Source organism: Passer domesticus, chromosome 18 (genome assembly GCF_036417665.1).
Source record: "Passer domesticus isolate bPasDom1 chromosome 18, bPasDom1.hap1, whole genome shotgun sequence".
Lineage (NCBI taxonomy): Eukaryota > Metazoa > Chordata > Aves > Passeriformes > Passeridae > Passer > Passer domesticus.
In genome coordinates, this window is record NC_087491.1 from 7,468,577 (window position 1) to 7,489,727 (window position 21,151).

Consider the following 21,151-nt stretch of genomic DNA (forward strand, 5'->3'; position numbering starts at 1 on the left):
GGCGGGATTACACAGCCGAGATCTATGCTAACATTGCATCTACAGCACATTTTCTGCCACATTACTGAGCAGTGAATCCTTTCCTGCCCCCACTGAGAAGCAGGAGGACTCTCGTAGCTGTGATTCAAGGAAGATTATCTACAGAGATAATACCTGAGTTACACTTCTAGAATCAGCACCTTTAAAGTCCTCTGGTTTCACACAGCACCTGCCTTCTTGCCTAGGGTCATAAACCTCTAGTGATTCTTACAGAAACAACTGCTGCATCTCAGGTTAAGCCCAGCAGTCAAATGGAATTAAACCTCTAGATCCAGAATCCAGCCCTTTCTTCCCTACTTCACCTATGCCCTGTGAAACTATTTTCTCTGGGTTTTTTTTAACATTATCTCTAATTTGACTATGATGTCCAACAGTATTTCATTTGCCCAAGACATGTACTGCATTTGTTTTGTTCCTACAGTTTATGAAAGCTTCTTCTTAAACTGGTTTGCCCTTTTGTTTTGTATACATAATTTTAACATGGTACAAGGAACAGTCTCAAAATGTGCAGCATCGCTTCTGGAAGCCAGATCCCACACTAACCACCACCAATATTCCTAACATCTGCCAACAAATAGTTTCAAACCCTTTGAGCCCCCTTGCAGTCAAATTGCAATAGCCTAGAACTGGAATTTGGACTAGATTTGACACTATTTTTAAATGTGTAGTTTGTTTTGAAAGGCCACAGAGGCAGGGAAAAAGTAGAATTTCTGTTCCCCAGTACCACCTTGTCTTAAAAGCAAAAACTGGGTGTTCTCCATGATCTTTTGGTTCAGGCAGCTGGTTGCTTCAGAGACAGACAGGGAAAGCTTCCTGTTTCCTTTGGGGGGTTGGCAAAGGATAGATGGGCAAGTTATGTCAAACAGAAAAAAACAGGAAGTTGGAAAACCTTCAAGCAAGTCTCAGCTTCTTTGCTTCAAATTTAAAAAAAAATCAACAAACAAACACAGTCGAACAAAAACCACATGAAACCTCCCACCACCATCCCAGTCCCAACCAGTTCAAATGCACACAAAGTGCAAAACAAGTAGTGGTTTATTCAGAACCCAGCTCGTCCAGCAACATCCATGTGCAAAAATAAATTGGCAGCATTGGTCCCCATGCAGGAGCTTCTGACCCCAAGCATGCACAGGAGCAGCAAGGGTGGGCAAGGAAAAAGGATAAACAAGCCACAGGATGTCACACCACCAAGGAACATGCAACAGGGTATAGAGGGGCAAGGAGTTATCACCAGCAGGACAAACAGCACCCAGAAATGCCATGACTCTGAAAGACAGGAGAGCAGGCGACCCTTCGAGGGGTAAAGTCTGTCAGCCTGGGATCGTGTCCCAGCTCAGTGGGCTTTCGATCCTGCTTTAGCATCATTTTCCTGTTTAATCAAAATACAAGCTTACAGCCCTCTTTGAAAACCAATTTGTCCCAAAGCTCCTTAGTTCCCCTCTTTGCAGATTCTACGAGTCCTTGCCAGCACACCAGAGATCAACCTTCAGCTGAAGGGCTGCTGACTTGCAAGACTTTCCTGCACTTGTGAGACACTGCAGTGCAGTCTGGCACAGAAGGTTCCTGCTTTTGGAAAAACACTAGCTAGAACATTTTCTTCCTAAAGGTAAGGGAGCATGCTTATACCAGCTTTCTGTTGCTTTTGGAGCTACTCTCCATTAGCAAGAAGCTCAGAATCAAGCCAGTCACAGGACAGCTGTTAATAGCTGCCTTCTTCAGCCCTCAACTTTGTCTAATAGTCAAGAAATAGTCAACTTTTCATACAGGAAAACTGTACTGTGAACACAGACGGGTTTGTCACCTTCTGTGTTCTTTGAAATATCTCACAATATTCAATCTATACAGCTTTATCAACTGCACATACAATGATTTCTTCACCATCTGAGGTGAAATGAAATAATTGTGAGAGAACATAAACAATAACACACAACAGTTCAGACAGCAACAAACCAAGGCTACAGGACTGTTAAGCTAATTCAAGAGGTGTTAGCCCAAGCAGCCTTTCTTTCCAGAAGCCTTGCAGGACTTCTGGTGAATTTAAAGTTTTTTGTCATCTTTTTAGATGCAGCATCAGTCCACAACATGGCAGGCTGGGTATTACCTTACAATTAGCATCAGTCCTAAAGTAGCCTTTTCCAGATGCTTCCCCTAATAGCACATGCTCTTGTCCATGTCAAGCAGTTAGAGCTATAACATGCAAAATAAATATTGCAAATTAACTAATGTCCCTGTGCTGTTACTACCTTATGCCATCAGAACCCATCTCAGTCCAGCTGTAATCCTTAAGTGGCCTTTTCTTTCTTTCTACTCTTTCAGAGGGAGGTACAGGCAAGATTAACCTTCTCACTACATGCAGACATTTGACTTAAAACATTACTAAAGTCTTCCTTTTTTTCTTCCAGTACTATTGCTATGTGTTTTCACTGAGGCAGTTATTTTACATCTAACATCTGCCTCCCTGGCTTCAACCATAGCCATTAGTCTCCTACAGTGTCACTATCACCTTCCTTACATGATTAGCCAGGTTGCATCACCTTGGAATATCCTCACAGGGTCATCCATCACATCATGGATTAAAAATCCACAGAGCAAGTGGGTATCCAGCCACTCTAATGACATGGTCCAACAGAGACACTAGAATTCAACACCCCTGGGGTTTTTACCATCATCCTTCTCTCTCCCCACCCAGAGCAGACATCACCAGCTGGATACAGAACACAGTGCAAGCAATCACACCCATCAAAATAAAAATCCACATTAGAAACAGGCTGAGGAGTTCCTCTGCCTCACATCAGACCCCACAATATGGCAACAGCAGGACTCCTCAAGAAATAGACTGGGCAGAGCTTGGGGCATGTCAAACATGAGTCCTTACAGAGATGGAAATGAGCTCTGCATTTCTAAGTGAGCCAGACCTTATTAACTCATCTTTTTCCTTCGCTCTGAACTCACATCAATTCTTATCTTTCCCTCCTTCCCAATTTAGGGCTCACCAAAATGCTGGTGAGTCTGGCTGTAACCCTGGAAGAAGGAAACTGCAATTTCCAAGTCCTAAAATAGCCCATGGAACATTCCTTTCCAACTCAGTTTCCAGAACACACTTCTGCTGTGCCACATGCTTCTGGCCCCTCGCTGGCACGTTTAACACCAATTGCCACATCTGCCTTTTTTTTAAAGGAGGCATGTGGTGCCCTCTCCTGGAGGGAACCAGCCCGGGAATCAAAACCACTCCTGCCCCAGCCTCCAAGAAGTATTTGACACCTTCCCTGTCACTCTCCAGCTGCTGCTGCCCTCAGGCTCCAGCTCCTGTGGTTCACAGCAAGCAAGGAAAAGCATCACACTACTTCCCCCTGAGCACAGTCCATGGAGTGGGAAATCAGCAGGAGAATGATGCAAAGGGTGTAATGCCTGGAAAAGCTTTTCTCAAAGCCTTTTGCAGCTCTGAATGCCTCTTGCAGAACATCTTGCACCTCAAACTTTTAATCAGCTGCTGTTTTGTAGATGCTACAGTTCAATATGCATTGCAGACCATTCATGTCGTGGGGGTGGGAGGTCTTTTTCTGGCTTTTTATCGTTTTCTAGGGTAGCTGGATTTAAGGGGTCCTAAAAATAACAACTAAGAAGTTCCAAATGTGCAGGCAATGGCACAGTAAACTGATCTTACAAAGGCCAGACAGACCAAGGAAAAGCTGATGCCAGAGTAACCCACTGGGTCCCAGCTCACTGCTCAGCTAAAGAGTTGTCACCCACTCCCCTTGGCCTGCCTTTAAACTGCTCCTGTACCTGCAGGTTGCTGCTCTCCTCTAGGTGCATTGTTATATCAATTTTCTGTCTCTAGATTTGCCGGAGTTCCTGGTGGGTGGGTGTGTGTGTGTGTGTGTGTGTGGAGAAAGCATGGAAGTGTGTGGGACGGGGATGGGCATTGACCTTTCTTGGATTGTTTGTTTCTTTACCTTTTCGCTACACTTTCTGATGGTGGATGTGAGCTCACTCACTACCATATCCACACACTTCAGACTTGGCTCCTTCAACTTCTGCACCTGCTTTTTCACTATGGCTTCAAAAGCGAGGTCAGGCGTGAAGAGACCCGTTCTGCATGGCAGGGGAAGGGTGGGAGGAAGCAACGAGGAAGAAGAAAGCAAAGCAGAGAAAGAGCAGGAAGGAGGAAGAAAGAAGGAAGGAAGAGGGAGAAGAGAGAAAACACAAGGCAAAATGAGAAGTGAGATTTTGGTTCATTCCATTAGTTTACTGAACCAGGTGAGCATTGCTATGGGGCCTGTGCACTGCCAAGTATCAGGAGAGTCTACAGGCAAATGGAAGTGTCAAAGGGGGATGAGGTAGGAGCAGCTGGGCCAGTGAAATGGTGAGCTGTCAAGAGCAAGATGAATGAATGGAGACCCCAGGGATCAAGTGATCACTTCCTGAAGGAAAGCTTCTTTAGATTTCAAGACAAAACTTTTTGCCAGTGAGCCACTGTCCCTTTTCCAAGAGGTTCACCATTTATCATTTCTCTTTATCTCACTTCCCCTTCCTTCTCACCATAGTTATCTCCCCTTCCAAGTTTTCCTTATTCCAGCTGCAGGAAGCCTGAACAGGAGCCAGGCTAAGACCCCAGAGGTCTGTCACTTGCATCTTGTTTTGGCAGAACTGATGTCTCTCGTTTTCAGGGATTCGGGCAAACCATTCCACTTGCAAAATTTATTTAATCTCACCCACCTTCCCTGCAACATCAGCTTCCTCAGTAAGAACAGATGCACCCAGTATTTAGGAAAATGCAGAAGTGCTACAAGACAACCACAGTTATACAAAGCATCCATTATACCTGCAGCATCAGACCCAACATAGGCCTGCTGTGATTTATAAGGAACTGTTAATTTCCACTGATATTTTGTGGACTGTGTTCTCAATGTCTCCACTCAAAAAGAACAGAAAATTCACAGAAATTCAAGTTATTAAAACACAGCAAAGATCAATCCAATTCAAGACTACTGCACCAAAATTTTTTTCAGCACTTCTTTTAACACTTCAGGGCTTCTACAGGATGCTCTTTGTTACACAATCTGAGTTACTTGTCTTACCACGGGCCATTACTACTTTGCCAGTGCTTTCAGGGAATAACATCCCCTTGGCATGGGAATGGGATTTGCTTTTCTAAAACTGCAGTTTATAACCACACCTGGGGTGCCTGCAGCTACCAACAAATGCTGGGATGGCTATAAATAACCACCACTTCATGTAAATCAGGTATTTACTCCCTCACCTCATCTTCCACATCTCTGCAGATAACACCTGCAAGTCCCCAAGCAACACAAGTATTAAAACACCTTCAACACGTATTAGGGGATGTATAACCACTCTGCCTTTTAAGCAGCAGAGTTGGAATATGTTACAGGATTTGGATTCACCCAAGGCTCTCTCTACAGGTGCCAACAATGCCTCTTTTGAGCAAAGCAAGAGCATTTCCAGAGTTCAGTTCACACCCTCTAACCCAGCAGAGGCTTCCTACTAATCCAGTTGCCCAGCTAAGCTCAAGTTATGCTGTTTCCCCCACCATACTGCAGGGGAAGTCTGATTTTTTAAAAGAAATTAGTCCCTTACAATACCTGAGTATCACCTGATTGACAGTATTTTGTTTCTTCATAAACAAAATTGTAACCATGGCTAGAGCACACACAGAGCAACTGGAACTGAAGTTAACTATGAACACCTTAGCAGTAGGATCCAAGCTGAAATGGAATCCTTTATTCCTGAATCTGTGATATTTCCCCTCCATCCATGTGGTCTCTTCTCCCGTATTTCCCACCCTGTTGCACCCACCACCTGATCACTTGAAGAACTGCTGCCTTCAGAACAGAGGGTTTATTCTAAAATTATCAGTAAAAGGAGGAATGAAAAAGAAACAATGAAGTAAGAAAAAAGGATGCAATGAGAAAGAATAAATGGGCAGTTTTGAATAGCAACTGATGGATGGAGAACAAATCAAAAGAAGCTTCAGAGGGCATGAAAAAGGAGGGCCCTTCTGATCCAGTTAGCAGGTGACTCTGGATACTTGGCAGCCCGAGGGCCTGTGCTTACCTGTCAACAGGCTCTAATGGCAATTTTCTGGGTGCTTCCCACAGTCACACACCTCAAGAGAGGACAGCAGGACAGAAAAAGGAAGCTCCTCCAGCACTCTAGAAACCTGAGCAACCTCTCACTGCATCCTCTTTGCTCTCCCAGTCTGTCCTGGGGGGCAAAGTATGTGCCTGCACACCTGAGCCCTTCTGCAGAGGCTCTTGGCCCTAAGGACCAGGCACTTGTGCAAAGGATGGCAAGTGTCACCACCTGGGCACCTGTCCCCACCCGTGCTGAGAGGGGGGTCAGACTCTGTAGAAACCTCCTGCAGTGCCCATTTACCTGCACCTGAAAAGCCAGTGGCGATTCCAGTCTCCAGTGCCCACCCAGTCCTAACTGAGGTGCCTTTTCACCGGCACCCAGCCCTGCCTGAAGCAGCAAGTCATGGCTGAGAAGAGTGGCACAAGTCATCGCATCTTGCTCCCTTTCAACCCCAACCTCAAAAACAAAAGCTGCCACATCCAGAGGGCAGAATCAAGGTTCCCACTCTTGACCCCAAAAAATACCAGCATGGATCCCAAAGGGCAAAGCCTGATGTCCTCTCTCTTGAGAGAGAGCACACATGGAGCCCAGAGGCTGATGAACGTTTCTAACTTGCTTCTTCTCAGCCATGTGCTGCTATTCCAGATCAGGATATGGACCAAACCAGCCAGAAACCAAGCCAAACATCACAGGAAGGTTTCCTGGAGATACAACCCACAACTGTAAATGCTGTAGCTCTAAATTTCAGCCCCATACATCCCCCGAGGGCAACTCTGGGATTAATCCTCTCATTTCTACAAGAACAGAGGGCACAAAATTTAAATCCCAGTCTCTGGCTTGGAAAATAAACCCAGATAATAAATTTCAAGAAAAACATGTCCATAGAGAAATACCCTTGGTTTTCAAAGGAACCAGGAGTTATGCTACAGACAAAGGGGTGGCCAGGACATCTCTAGAATGCCTCAGCTCTAAAAGATTCAGGGAGCAGGGCCACAGCACACATTCCACAGGGCTTCCTTTCTGTTTGGCTTGTTGGCTGGATCGCTCCAGGCTGGCTCTGCTCAGGTCTAGTCATGCTGAGGAGGTGGTGAAAACACCAAGTGTGGCTGCAGGCAAGTCCCTGCCCAGGTCACGATGCTGCGCCGCAGCCAGCGAGCAGGTGGAAGGTGCCAACTCCATGCTGCCTCTGGTTACCTTCTTGGTGCACTGTCTAACAGTATTGATTAACTCCGAAATGACCATGTCCACGCATTTCAGGCAAGGCTCTTTAATCTTCTTCACCTGCTTTTTCACAATGGTCTCAAAGGCCATGTCAGGTGTGAAGAGACCGGTTCTAAACACCCAGGGTGGGGACAAGACAAGGCAGGAAGGGGAGAAGGGGCAAGGAGAATGTCACAGCGTTACACACACATCTTGGAGCAGGCACCACCATCACCAAAACCCGGGACATTTGGGCTGGGAAGTGTCACATCCCCTGGAAAAACCCTGACTGAAGTTCTTTAAAAATGAGGGATGCTTGGCACTTGAAAGGAAGGAGGTGCCAGGGGCAAAATCAATCTTAGCTGGACAGCCATAGCCAGGTCACCATTTCACCTCAGCCTAAGGGTGGCAGGGGCTGACCCCTCCACAGCTGACCTCAGAGTTGTGGAGGAGATGAGACCTGCTCTAGAAGATTTTCTTAAAGGCTAGGACACTGACATCTGATACCTTTATCAAGTTCAGGTGGTAGCTGACCAAGAGAAACAAATTAAAATAAATCTAGGTCAGTGTTTGTTCACATCCCTCTGTGCAAAAGGGCTCCAACAGGAACCTTCACAAGAGCATCACAACTTGGGGTCTCAGGGCTGAATTTTCTGACAATTCACCTTCACATTGAAGGGAATACAGACCTGTTTGCTAACTATGTGGGGCCAGTGAGATCCTGGTGATGGGCACACCAGCGTTCCCTCAAATCTCATGGGGACGAGGGGCTCTCTACCAACACTTGTTTTGAACAATTAACTGCTGGTTAGTGTGAAAATCAACATTTTAGTTTTAACTAAACAAAGGACTAGTATGGGATTGCATCCCTCTTACTACCCTTTCCTATGTAAAGGCCCAAGAAGGATGGAGAAGATGTCAAGACACCCCAGGCTTTTACCTTTTAGGCTTCTGTGACTCCCATATGGGAAAAGAAAGCAAACTCACTTGAATGATCGTTCCTATTCCCAGATTCAAGACAGAGGTTATCCCTCCCTTTGGCTGACCTACCGTACCTCTGAAGTCTTCCACTCCATTTGGAAGGTCTGGAAGTATTTACAAGGCTTTTCAGCCAGAGCTCTGCCTAGCGTGTGATACGTGCCTGATACCGTGGATGTTCTTGATGGCGTAGCTGATCTCCCGCCGCAGCTCCTTCTCATCAAACTCCATCTGCACCAGGAGAGAATTCCATCAGAAACTTTCTGACACTGACTTGCACAGCAGCAGACTTTGAAGAGAAGAGGTCTCATGCCAGCACTACCATGTGACACATGAGATATTAGCCCAGTCCAGCCACAAAACTGCTGTGGCCAAAGCAGGACATGCTGGACACACAGGAACAGCTAAGGGCCTCCATTTACAGATGCCCCAGCTGCTCTTAAGGAGGTTCTTTGAGGTAAAGCACTAGGACTGAAGTGTTAGATGGCTTTCTAAAGAAAATTGGTTTGCCTCACAACATTTAGCATGAGATCTTGGCAGCTGCTGTTTCAGTGAACACCACAAACGGATAAAACATTTTGTATGAATTGTAAATCTAACACAAGGAAGGCTATTTATTTCACTAGAAAGGCCTCATCTTATTCAAATGTGAAAAAAAGAAAGCCAATGCAAAAAATATTGAAGCAGAAAGATCTAGCTCTTAAGTTTGTTCCAACTGACACCATAACAAGATTTTCAGTACCCCTCCTGATCACGTTATTGTAATTCATCATCCAAGAAAATTGTCTTTCAATAAGAATCCTCTTCCACTGTTAAGAGGTGAATACAGTTTCTACACTATTCCCACCTCTAGGCCATTGATAGGGGCCAGACAGAAGTAATCCCAGGTATACCTACAATTCTTTTTCCTGCTTCTTAGGTATCTATAAGTCCAACTTTAGATCTAGTCTGATGCTCAGGATCAAGAAGTACAAGTTTCAGCACCATTCCTTCTACATGAAACTCAGTCAGAGTAGCTTTGACATATCTGTGAGGGCATTCAGTCATTGATCTACCATGGGTTCTGTTAAAGCGATTTTTCACACTCAATTTAGCATCTAGGAATCAAGTCCAAAAAACTTTGCCATTTATCTCAGAGGAAGTTAAGTTCTGTCACAAAAACAGGGACAGAGGGAAAGTCAGCACTATGGGAAGGTCCCAACAAAGGAGACAAACAAGTGAAAAAAGGTGATAAAAGAGAAAACCATGAAACAAAGCAGCTGAAGAGAAAGTCTGCTGATGAAAGGTAGCAAGAGGAGTAAGGAGACAGACAGAAGTAGTAACATACAACAGGAAACAAAAAGTGTATCTCAGCAGCATGGGGCAGCAGTACCTTCACCAGCTCAAAGGGGAAGCGCTCGTGGAAGATGCGGTTGATCCGAGCTCCTCCCGACAGCTCATAAGTGTCAATTTGGTCTCCAGAGCCTTCAATGCGTTTCTCAAAGTCCACAGCAAACTGCTGGACCATCCTGAAAGAAAACCAAGAGCATGAAGTAGAATTCATCACTGAGCAGTCCTTTCCAGGGAGGGATGCTGAGGCCACTCACTGAAGCAGAGCTTTGGTCTTGCGAGCAGGGTCATCAGGGCGAAAGTTCTTGTACTCCTCCACCTCCTTCTCAATGGAGAGGAGCTGGCTCTGGAGCTTGTTCCGCAGCCCTGGCAGCGTGTCACGGATGTGGTTGGTCAGTTGCTGCACAAGAAAAAGGTTTAAGATGACAATAAACCTCTAGGTAGTTACTGGGAAGAGTTTGCTGCCTCCACACTACAAAAAAAGATGAAAGCTCCTCTCTGTTTTCAATTCTTCTGTGTGGTCCTAACAAAATGTCTATCCCAGGACAAATACCAGTCATGAGCTGAAGGTATTCCCCCTCCCCAGCTCCTGCCTATTGCCCCCTCTACTCTTGATCTTCAGTTTACCTTCTAGTATGGTGCAAAACTCCCCTCCATCCACAAACCAAACTGACCCAAACCCAATAACAAACTTCACATAAAAGTATTAGCATTTGCTTTTTACACGAGGGTAAAGGCTACTCTGCCTTCAGACTAGCACACCATTGACACTCAATGTGGTGGTAAAGCCCTTTTTCAAAAAAGAAAAGGTGAAAAGGCAATGTGCAAGGAGCCAAAACCATTCATGAGGCTCTAATAAGAGGGTTTCTACAAAGTGCAGATTTGTGGGAAACTCCAGTTTGAAGATGAATATTTGAAGAGGGAGAAATAGGAAAGAAGCTCTCTTCATTTCAGAGAGTATTTTAAGGGAGCAGAGAAGGAAGCAATAGTAAATTACTATTGTATGAAAAATAGATAGCCTCAACAGATGGGAATTAACTATCAGTATCACACAAATATTGCTAGGTACAGAGATCACTAGCATTTAGAAGGTATCTTTTAACTTAGCCAGAAAGACCTTGCATCTTAATAGTGTATTATACCACAAACCAACTACTGAAAGTGAAAGGATAAATCAGTGCTCTGCCTTTGGGGTGCCAGCTCCATTATTGGCCTCAGTGTGTTTCACAGCCAGTGACAACATGGGTAGCAGTTCCTGACTGGGACAGTACCTGGTTCAGAACTTTCTGCAGGAATGGGGTTCCCATGCGATCGGCCATGTGTCTGTAGGCTGGGTGGGAGAGAAAAAACTTCCTCTCTGCAGCCAGAGCTGCCTGAATGTCCTTCTTGCCATCTATGTCCTTCTGACTTCTGTTGACCACACCAATGTAACCTGTGAGAGTGGGATTAGAGATCAGAGGGCTGCAAGGACGTAAATAAAAGTCAGACTTGAGAAGGAAGTTACTCAGCCAGCAGCATTACGAAAAGGGGATTTTTAGTGGTAACACATTATTAGGAGTAACTGGAAGAGTTTAAAATTACACTTTCCTTGAATGGCCCACCTTCTGATATTTTGGTATGCAAGACAAAAATGAGTATGGAACAGAGAATTAGCTTATTTGTTACTGTTCTCCTAACACAAAGCACATTCCAGTCTCATTTATTTCAGACTCTCCTTTTATGGGTCCTTAGCAGAGGTACTTTTGTCATGGCCACAGCAAGCACCACAGCCCAGAATTATTTAATCCTTTTAGTATGGCAGTGAGGGGAGTGTTTTAGACATCTTTCACAGCTTGCCCTAATGAAAGGAAAGAAAAAGTAAAAATAAGAGCATAAGTGTGTTTCTGCTAGGACAACATATCCAGGTATAATACCTAAAAAGTTCCTGTTAACAGCATGACTGAGCCCTGTTCCCAACTTTTCTCATTTCTAGGTTGGAACAGAGATGGTTTAACCACAAGTTGTAATAAATGTTATAAGAAGGGAAGGGAGGAAGAGGATGAGGCCAGGACACCTCAGACAGGGAAAATAAAGGAAGGAAATCATGGGCAAAGCACGAGGAAACATACCCCTACGGAGGGGAAGCAATTTGTTTTCTAATACATCTCGTGCATCAGTTCCTTCATCCATAAGATCCAGCTTGGTGATGACCCCAATGGTGCGTTGGCCTATGGACAAAAACCACAAACATACTCTATCAGCAAGTGACTCATGTATTATTTTGCTCTGCTCACAGAGCTTACAGATTGCCTAACTTAGCTACCCAAGGGCTCTTGCAGTTACACATTACAGCTTACATCCTGCACAAGAGGCCACAGGAGCAAAATAGACAAAAATCAAGATCAGTTTTCAGTTGTATCCTGCTGAATGCACAAGCTATGCCACAGCAGAAAAGGATTTTAGTGCATATTTTCCTAGTTCTTTCTAGGCTAAATGCAAATGGTTAAAGGAAAGGAAATCCTTCAACTCTTTAGAAATGGGACTTAGACAAAAGAAGAAAAGGGGAGTAACACAATTTCTACTACAGCAACTATTAACACTCACTAATACCCCTCAGAGGAATGTTGGTGAAAACACATCCCAAGACAACAGACGTGAGCCACTAAGCTACTGGGCTAATCACAACCAAGTGAAAATCAGGCCACTGTCTAGTAATGCCAGGATTAATCAGGAGACATTTACCTTGAGGATCCACCTCCTTTGCAATCTTCAGGGCATCAGAATTGGCCAGATCAGAGTTGGCTGGGGATACTGCCAAGATGAGGCAGTTCTCTTTGGTGACAAACTGCATGAGCATGTCTCGGATCTGGAACTCGATGTCAGGGGGCTGATCCCCTACAGGGACTTTCGTCATACCCGGCAGATCCACCAAGGTCAGGTTCAGGACTAGACACAGGACACAGGAGTTAGCACAAGAGATTGTTAAGGTAGGAATGTTCTGGTCTTTAAGTATCACCCGTAGTTAAAGTGACTCCAATAAGGGATAAGAGATGCACGCACAAAAGCACACAAAGCTTTTTATTTCCTTCTTGTTATGAAGCAGTAAGAACTAGGTGCAGGTTGTTTCTACTGTGATTGTCAATCACCCTTCCCTTTAAATGACTTGTTTTCACATTGATCAGGAAAATTGAGCCCTCAAAGTCCTTCCACATATGCTACACTGAACAGGAAGGGATGACAGTACTTCATATTCAATTCACAATGGAGTGCAGAGCCTTCCAGAAGAGTTGGTCCCTGTGCATTAGGACTCACCATGGGGAGAGTAGACTCGGAGATTGATGGGCACAGGGGAAATCCCTTTGTTGGAGCCAGTAACACGATCTGTTTCAGCCTCAATCTCCAAACGGACCTCCTCAAAATCGGTGAATTTCTTCCCTTTGCAGTGTAGGAACTCGCCATATTCTATTTAAACAGAAGCAGAGTCAGAAATAGTCACCAAAACCAGAGAAACACTCAGAAGTGCAATGAAAGCACCACGTCCTGAAGCACAACACAACAAAACACAGTTAAAGGGATGAGGTCTGGCAAGGGCCTTTCCCAACAGTTTGCAGGTTAGAACAGTAGTTACTGCAGTCACATTTATGTGGTCAACATCTGAGATAATTCAATTGAGTCCAACATCGTCACCCCCTTAATTCACTACATTTTCAGCTTTTAGGTCTTACTCATGAGAGTCACAACTGCACAGGCAAAGGAAAATCATGATGTGTGTGCATGGAGCCTTGAATAATAAATTAAAACAAACAAAAAAAATTAAGAAGCAATTTGCTTCTCAAGACTTAATGCATTACATGTTAAACAGGCAAAAAGGCTGCAGGCCATTTTTCCTCAGGAAAATCCTTATTTATTTTCTCCAGTGATCAAATAAGATCTTCCTAAGAGAGCAATCCAGCTGGACACACAGGGGAAGGGAGCTCACATACCTGTGCTGGCATTTACCAGCTGAAGGACAAGTGGGCGCCTGGTCACAATGCCAGATCCACGGGGCAGAAAGTCCCTGCAATGAAACAGGAAGTTTTGGATGAGTGAGTGATTGTTTCCTTCCCTTTTTATAGCTTTTCTGCTTCTGTAAGTGTACATGGACTCTAAGGGGGAGTCCCAGCTACGAGCACAAAAAAGTTTAAGTCACTAAAAACAAAGTGCCCCTCCTTGAGAAGGGCAAGAGCTTGTTCTGAAGTAGTTTATACTCACAGCAGAGTCCCTCTAATCACATCTGTGACAGTACAGCTCCTTCAGCTGAAGTTCCAAGTTAGCTAACAAGCCCGTTTAATACAGCTGTCTGTACTTTGGAAAAAAACACACTTTCATCTTTCAGAAAGAAAAGAGAAGTTGACATAGAGCCAAAGAACTAGCATGCCTCCTTTTGGCAAAAACAATTACACAAATTCACTCACACCCTGCACTTGAGGCTTGAGAAGACACCACATTGTCCCAGTGTGCAAACACCACGTAACAAAACTGAGAAAATAACCAGCAGCCAAAGGCTTGTCTTCACACACGGTCTCTCCTGGCTGCAACTATCAGTATTGCCAAGGCAAAAACAGCAGTTTCTTTCTGTATTTTAAAAAATCCTGAATTTTTGTGTACTTCAATTAATTTCAAGGGAAAGCAGCCTTACACTAACACTCTCCAAATGCTGACTTAGCAGCCAGAGCCCACCAGTTCTCCTTTGCTTTTCCTTTTTTTCCAATCCAAAGCCAGGCGTGCTCACTGCATCTGCTAATGACCTTGCTAGTTTGTGGTCTGGTTTTCTACTACTTGGCTGTTCATGTGGCTCTTCAAGAGCCACTGAGCAGTTCTGAAAATATAATCAATTGCTTCCTCGCCTACTGGGAGAATCATCACTTCAAAATATGTTTCCTACAGCATGAACATAGTTTTCTCTGTTAAAATAAGCCCTGCCTACACTGGCAGGGTTCTGGCAGACAATCCTCCTTCCCTTCATAACTGTGGCAAGGAATAATTTTGCTGATTCAGGAGTAACTGTTGACTCTGCTGAATGAGAAATCCAGGGCTCTCCACTTTGAGGTATTCCTCTTACTCCTGCATGAACTTAAGACTGACAAAGTCCACTAAGATGAGAAGTGAGTTTCTGTTTTAGCACACCAGACAAGGCCTTGAGCAGCCCCGTCTCAGCTCCTGGTTTGGCCAATAATTTCCTGTGTAACCCTATGCAAGTTATTCTGCTTCTCTGCATTTCCATTTTCTCAGCTACAAAAGTAATTCCCCATCTGTGGGAATGTAGGAATAACTTAGTAATACCAAAAACTGAAGACCAGGTTCAAGTGAAGTGAGTGTAAGGAGGCACCATATATCCTCTAACACCTCATATAAAAATACCACCTGCTAATTACTAAGTCAGGAATAATGGAACTTCAGTTAAAATTAGATTGAAACTCATTCTCATTATTTTAGACTTTCCAGAAGTATAAAGAGTTAACTGGGGATTGCCTTTCATTTGATTTTCTAATAATACAGCTCTAGTTTTTCCATTCCAGTGGGATTAACCCTGGAATCTCTGAGACACTGCATCATTCTAACAGTTTTCTGCTATCTCAGCTCCATTCCTATAGATGTCTGTGGACAATATGTGGAAAAGTCCTATCCTTTTATGAGTTGGTAGCACAACAAATCCATTTGAGCTCCACTAAATTCTTTTGAACTTATACCTGAGAAAAATGAATCCTATCACTACAGATTCCCTTTCCAGCACACCAAGACAATCCTCTAGTTATTGTTTCCAACTTGCAGGATGCAGTCTTGCTTTACTGTAGAAAAAGGACCACTTGCATTTATAAGCATGAAATCAATAGGAAGCAAGATCCTATTAATGCTGCACTATGTTTTCCTGAATCTTCCCGCTTTGGTTAAAATTCCAATTTGTCTGCTGTCCTTATCACAGCCACTAAGAAAAAAAGTCTCAAGACAGAAAACCTATGACACTGGGTTCCAGCATTATTTTTAAAAGATCCAATTTATTTCCTAACTCAAGTAGCTCCCAGGCTATTCCAAGGAAAAACCCCCAAGTCCTCTAGAGGACAAGACAACAAATCAATATGGAACATTTTGTCACCTAAACCAACAATCTTTAGTGCTGCTCTAGTTCTGAGTGAAAATACATGCAAATCTGATCCCTAATATCAGAAAATGAATGTATGTTCTTACCCACAAACTACTGGGAGGTACATGCAGTTCAACTTTCAAATCTCTACACTTGACTCCTATCAGGAGTCACAGCCAAAAAGCTGTATTACAAAAAATTACAACTCATGCAGTATCATCCCATTGTATCCCTGTTATTTCTTCATTTACTTTCTCTCTACAGTCTGTTGGAAAAACCCCTTCCTCCTCCAGCTCCAGATAAGCCTTTCAAATCACAGAAACTACAATGTAGGGATTAGTAAATTTCTGGGGGAGAGGGCTGAGTGCTGAGGAGCAGGAGGAGTGGAGAGCCCTGCCTGCCCTCTTGCAGGGTTGCTGCAAATAAATACAACCACAGAGCACATGTGGCACAGACAACATGGCCAGTACAGCCTGAGCTCACTTCAGAGCCTGAAGGAAGAGCTACACACACAGCTACTGCTCCAAAAGAGCAGCTCAAAGTGATGTCACCAAGCTGGACTCAGGAAGGAACACACCAGGTAAAAACCACCATCAGGTTAAAATCACATTTTACCACACCAGGTTAAAATCACATTGCCAGGTGACCTAGGCAGGCAAGAGCAGAGGGGTTAAAATGCCTTATTCACTTCCAGCAGGGGAGATGTAAAAGAGTAAGGCTGAAGGATGAAAAAGAAAGATGGAATAAGTCTTCAGAGATAAAATGTTATAAAGGCTTTGAGTGCTGAGACAAGGCAGCGTGTAGCATGACAGCAGAGCCTCATTACATACTTCACTATACATGACTGTGCCTGAATTATGTTACTCAGGTTGAAGGCACCAACCCCCTGTTTTCTGCTTTCACTCTTTATCTTAGCAATTGGGAAATCCTTTTTCTGTTTCTCTGTTTGTAACACACAGAAGTGCACGACAACATTTGATTTCCCGTGCTTTAAAGCAGGAATACAACACTGTGCCACTCCTCCAGGCTAGGCTTCATCTAGAAAATACACAAAGTAGCAGCTAAAACAGACAGAGCTGTATTCAGGGAATATAAATACTTAATTTGCTTGTAGCTTTCTTAGCTATTGACTCAAAATTCTGAATCAAGATATTGAGGTACCAGTTCTAGCAATGCAATTCCAAGCATTTTATCAAGGTTGGAAAACTAGGCTCAGATAACTACATTTTCCAAAACATCATTTATTGGAAGACTTATTTCTGTGTATTTCATACTCATTTTTTAATTAACAATAGGCAAAGAGAGAATACTGAGGCAGGTAAATTCTTGGGCAGAGTTAGATCTCCTCTTCTAAACCAAGGCAACACAAAGAACCAAGGATGTAAATCTTAATGGGTCTCAGGCTGAAAGAGTTCAGGCAGGGAAATTACCTGAAAAGGCATTTATTGTTGTATTTTTGCATTGCTCAGTTCTGAAGAGCTTACACATGTTCTTGACTGGGGGCAAGCACAATCACAGCATCCCCTCCAGCCTTTTTACTATTTTCATATGCAGAGCTGCATGAGAGTGCAGATTTGGGCTGAAAGCTGCATTTGTAATGCAGTAAAAATATTGAAGGGAAGGCAGCTACTGTAGAGCAGCACTGAAATAAAATCCAAACACACTGAAAACACATTAAAGCAATACTGATGTCGTGCAACAATACATTTATAATCAGAGCACTGGGAATTGGGCTTTCCTTAATTGTTTTGTTGTTTTGTTTGTTTGACGTTTTTAACTAAAGCCAGACACTATCTATGAAAAGCCTTCATGCATTAAGTTACTTAGAATCCTACAGAACAGAAAGGTTATTAGTGGCTATTAGTGACCAAGAAAACCACCTTTGCTCTATAAACAAGTTTCAGAATTCATTTAATGACTTGCACAATACAAAGGATTAGAAGTTAAAAGTATCATCAACCAAAGACACTTTGCCCAAATTACTCATAAAACAACGGAAAGTTACAAACTGCTTGTATAAATCAACATATACTGTACAGAAAGGGAAGTAAAGATAGATGCAATCAAAAAAAGGAGGACACATAGCCATATGGAAAGCTTGGGATTACCTGAAGAGGCACATGCTGAAACTTTCAGACCTGTTTCTTGTGTTTATTCACTGTTGCTACACTGAAGAAAATGTGACTGTACATTAAAAGATACTTATCTTTTTATACTTATCTTTATCTTTTATTTTTACTTAAACTTATATGAGCTAGTTTGCTGCAGTAGGGGCACATTTATGTCCACACACACACACAGTTTGCTCAGACCAAAGAATATTTGTGTACTCCTTTGGTCAAACACTTGGATCTGATGTTTTCCAGTTAAATGAAATACTGAGATCTCTGAAGAAGGAGCAAGTCTTTGAGCATCTCAGTGACTGTTAGGGGCATGTTGTGCCTGCTCCACCAGCTTTGCTGGAATAAATGCTCTCAAATCCTGATAAGTACAGGACAAGTGATTGCATGAGCCAGTCTGTCCCTTCGTGCTTTGCCAGAAGTGTCAGCTCACTGCTTTAGGTTTGTGCTCCAAGGCTTAGAGATTCCTGTAACATTTACAGTGCTGTTTCATTCCAGCAATCTGGTGTTTGCAAATCTCTTTCTGACCCTGTAGCCATGATATCAGAAGTGATAACAACAACTTCCTAACAGGGAAGAGCAAGAACGGCATCCCCACACATCAGCTCAGGCTGCAACTGCTTCTCCATAGATTCTCTTCCACTGCAAATATGAGCATCATTTATTCCCTATTTCCACCACATTCAAGGTTTGCACCTTCTCCATCCACTGGTAATCTGTATTTCTAAAAGGACTGTGAGTCAAAGCCTTTTCGTGCAGGATTATTGTCTTCACTGAAGTTGCAACAGAACTCTTCAGCAGTCAGAACCAGAACAGAGTCCCAGGTTACCATCTCTTGCTCCACATGGAACACAGACCTTGCTTTCCCTGTCCCCAGAGAGCCTGGAAGGCTGGAAAGCTGTTTGTAGAGGGCTCTGAAATACAAATCTAGGCCTAGGCTAGACAAACCAACAGCATAGCTGCAGTCAATTGATTGCCAGACCTTTGAGATTTTTGAATTTGAATGCACTAGAGAAGATAAAGCCCCAGTTGAAGAGGCAAACCAGCAGTTTATGAAGACATAAAAGTAGTTGCAAAAAACAGAAGGGAACACCAGCATCTGATCATTTAATTTCAATTTGATTTCTTATTAAACATCTATAGAAAAACAGGGTATTAAGGGATGTGATTAATCCCCAGTTTGGATTATATTAGTTTCAGAAAATTAAAATTCACAAAGCCTCCATAATTTCACATGGCTGTTTGTATTTTAATTTGAGTATTTGTAACTTCCTGTGTTCAGATGCTGCCTGGGGACAGCAATTCAATCAGAAATGCACTGCACAAGGCAGTATGCCAATATACCACAAGAAATACAGTTCTGTCCCTATGGATTTTACTGTCTGGTTACACAGTTCAGACCTGCTCCTGCCTAAGCTTCAAACCATTTTCATCTGTCAAGGCTTATAATTGATCATTCATCATTCTCACACACCCAGATCAAGAGCTCCTCCTTAGCTCATGATGGCAGAGGGCTTTACAAGAATCCCAAGCCAATCCAGGGGTATTGGTACCTTTGACATGATTCTTCTGATCACTGTGCCCATCAGCAACCGTCACATTTTCACACAAGCTGCATTCTATGGACAGCTTATACATTTCTCTGAACAGCACTTCACCTCACAGCACTTTTATTTTCAAACATGTTCTCACTTCAGCACATCAAAAGGAATCCTTAACACAGAGGCTGACACCTATGGGGCACGTTAACCACTGAAAATATTTACTATTAATCATACTGACTCCTAAAAAAAAAACCACCTCAGAAACAGTAGGAGCTTTGTACTTTTTGGTCACTAACTCCTGGTGCTCCTTCACAGTACACATTGTGTAGTTCTACCACAAGGAAGGAGGATGCAGAACTGCCCTTGGAGCACCTTCCTGGTCTGATCCTTCAAGCAACGTGCAAGTACATTCGTAAGCAATTCCATAACTCAGGTGTGGGGCAAGAACATGGAAAAGTTTGTTCTTTCCTCTGCCACCCAGCAGGTTGCCAAGAGGGCTGCATTGCAGATTCAGAGTTATCTGCTATCTTGGTTGGCTCTGTGAGCTCTTCTCTTGCCTGAGCCAAAGCACTTCTCAACTTAAAAAAAAAAAAAAAAGAAGAAGCCAGACAGGGCAAGAGGAACAGCAAGCATTAAAAACAGGTGCATTATGAACAAAAACAACCATCAACCTACTATTCTGTTTTCCTCTACCCTAAGCTTTCATATTCCTTTTATATTGCTTCATGTCAACTTGGACACCAGTCATAAAGACTCAATCATATTCTAAATCTTGTTCCTAGTTAAGCCATGGTTTTTTTCATTAAGGTTAGCACTTTTAGATAACTTTAAGCCAGAGGATGGGCATTATTTACCAGCCAATCTCCACAGCACAAGTATTCCTAGTCCTGACAGTGAACAAGAGCAATTCCATAAGCACTTAGCATAATGTAACTTCTTAGGATGCAATTGGTACTGGTCACACAATGGATACATATAGAAATAAAGATCTATTGTAAGTACACCATTTTCCAGTATACTGGCAATATTATTGTGCACAATGATTCATTATTCAAGAAACAATTGTGAAAAATAAAGACAGGCAATAGTTCATGAGTGTCATCATAATATACACATTAGGAGAAACAAAAAAATTGAAGAGAAGGCTTCCCACTGCCTTGTACCTTGGGTTCCTATTTACAATAGTGCAGAGGGAGGTTAACACTATTGTGCTGGCTTGGAACACTTACAATTGCTTTGTTAAATAGTTCTGACCCTCAAACAGCCTCTGCAACACCTGGCCACTTCTCCCCGTACAGTTCTTCAAGTCAGTAAGCAAAAGGACCAAACAGCCTCTCAGGTGTGGAAGTTTGCTGTGCTTTAAGGTGAGTTCCCAGGAACTGTCCTAGAAAATTCCCAGGTGCTGCCCAAGCAGGGCAAAACACAAGTGCCAGTATAAGCTGGCACATTTGTAAGATAATAATGGAAAATTTGCAAACACGAGTCAGAGAGGGTAGAGAATGAAGGAGAAAGTGACTTCTGAAGCTGGCACCTTCTCCCAAACTGCCTGGAATTGTTCTATTCATGCAGAATTGCACCCAATATCAGCACAGGGCCAGCAAGGGTTCTGCCCAAGGTTTTGTGCAGACTGAGACACTGAGGTCTTCAAACACGACAGGACAGCACCTGTGCTAATTCAGTGTAATAAGTAAGTGTAGTAATAGTAGTATTACATGTTCACACCACATCCTTCTCCAGAACTGAGA

General features: G+C 43.2%; 1 protein-coding gene across 22 annotated transcripts in view; it reads right to left on the minus strand.

The window, feature by feature from the left end:
- The window catches only part of DNM1 (dynamin 1), a 65,270-nt gene that overhangs the window by 27,895 nt on the left and 16,224 nt on the right, over positions 1 to 21,151 (minus strand). For 18 of the 22 annotated variants that reach the window (XR_010348922.1, XR_010348925.1, XR_010348923.1 and 15 more), the window contains exons 2-10: positions 13,605 to 13,678; positions 12,934 to 13,083; positions 12,364 to 12,567; positions 11,751 to 11,849; positions 10,914 to 11,074; positions 9,900 to 10,042; positions 9,686 to 9,821; positions 8,477 to 8,544; positions 7,330 to 7,468 (exon numbers count right to left, since the gene is read on the minus strand). Coding sequence is in view for 12 of the 22 variants with exons in the window: in XM_064393242.1 (XP_064249312.1) it covers positions 7,330 to 7,468; positions 8,477 to 8,544; positions 9,686 to 9,821; positions 9,900 to 10,042; positions 10,914 to 11,074; positions 11,751 to 11,849; positions 12,364 to 12,567; positions 12,934 to 13,083; positions 13,605 to 13,678 (1,174 nt within the window). In the remaining 10 variants the exon portion in view is untranslated. Of the gene's footprint in view, positions 1 to 3,992; positions 4,132 to 7,329; positions 7,469 to 8,476; positions 8,545 to 9,685; positions 9,822 to 9,899; positions 10,043 to 10,913; positions 11,075 to 11,750; positions 11,850 to 12,363; positions 12,568 to 12,933; positions 13,084 to 13,604; positions 13,679 to 21,151 lie in introns of all 22 variants that reach the window. The other 4 variants (XM_064393241.1, XM_064393240.1, XM_064393236.1 and 1 more) reach the window with 1 other exon arrangement.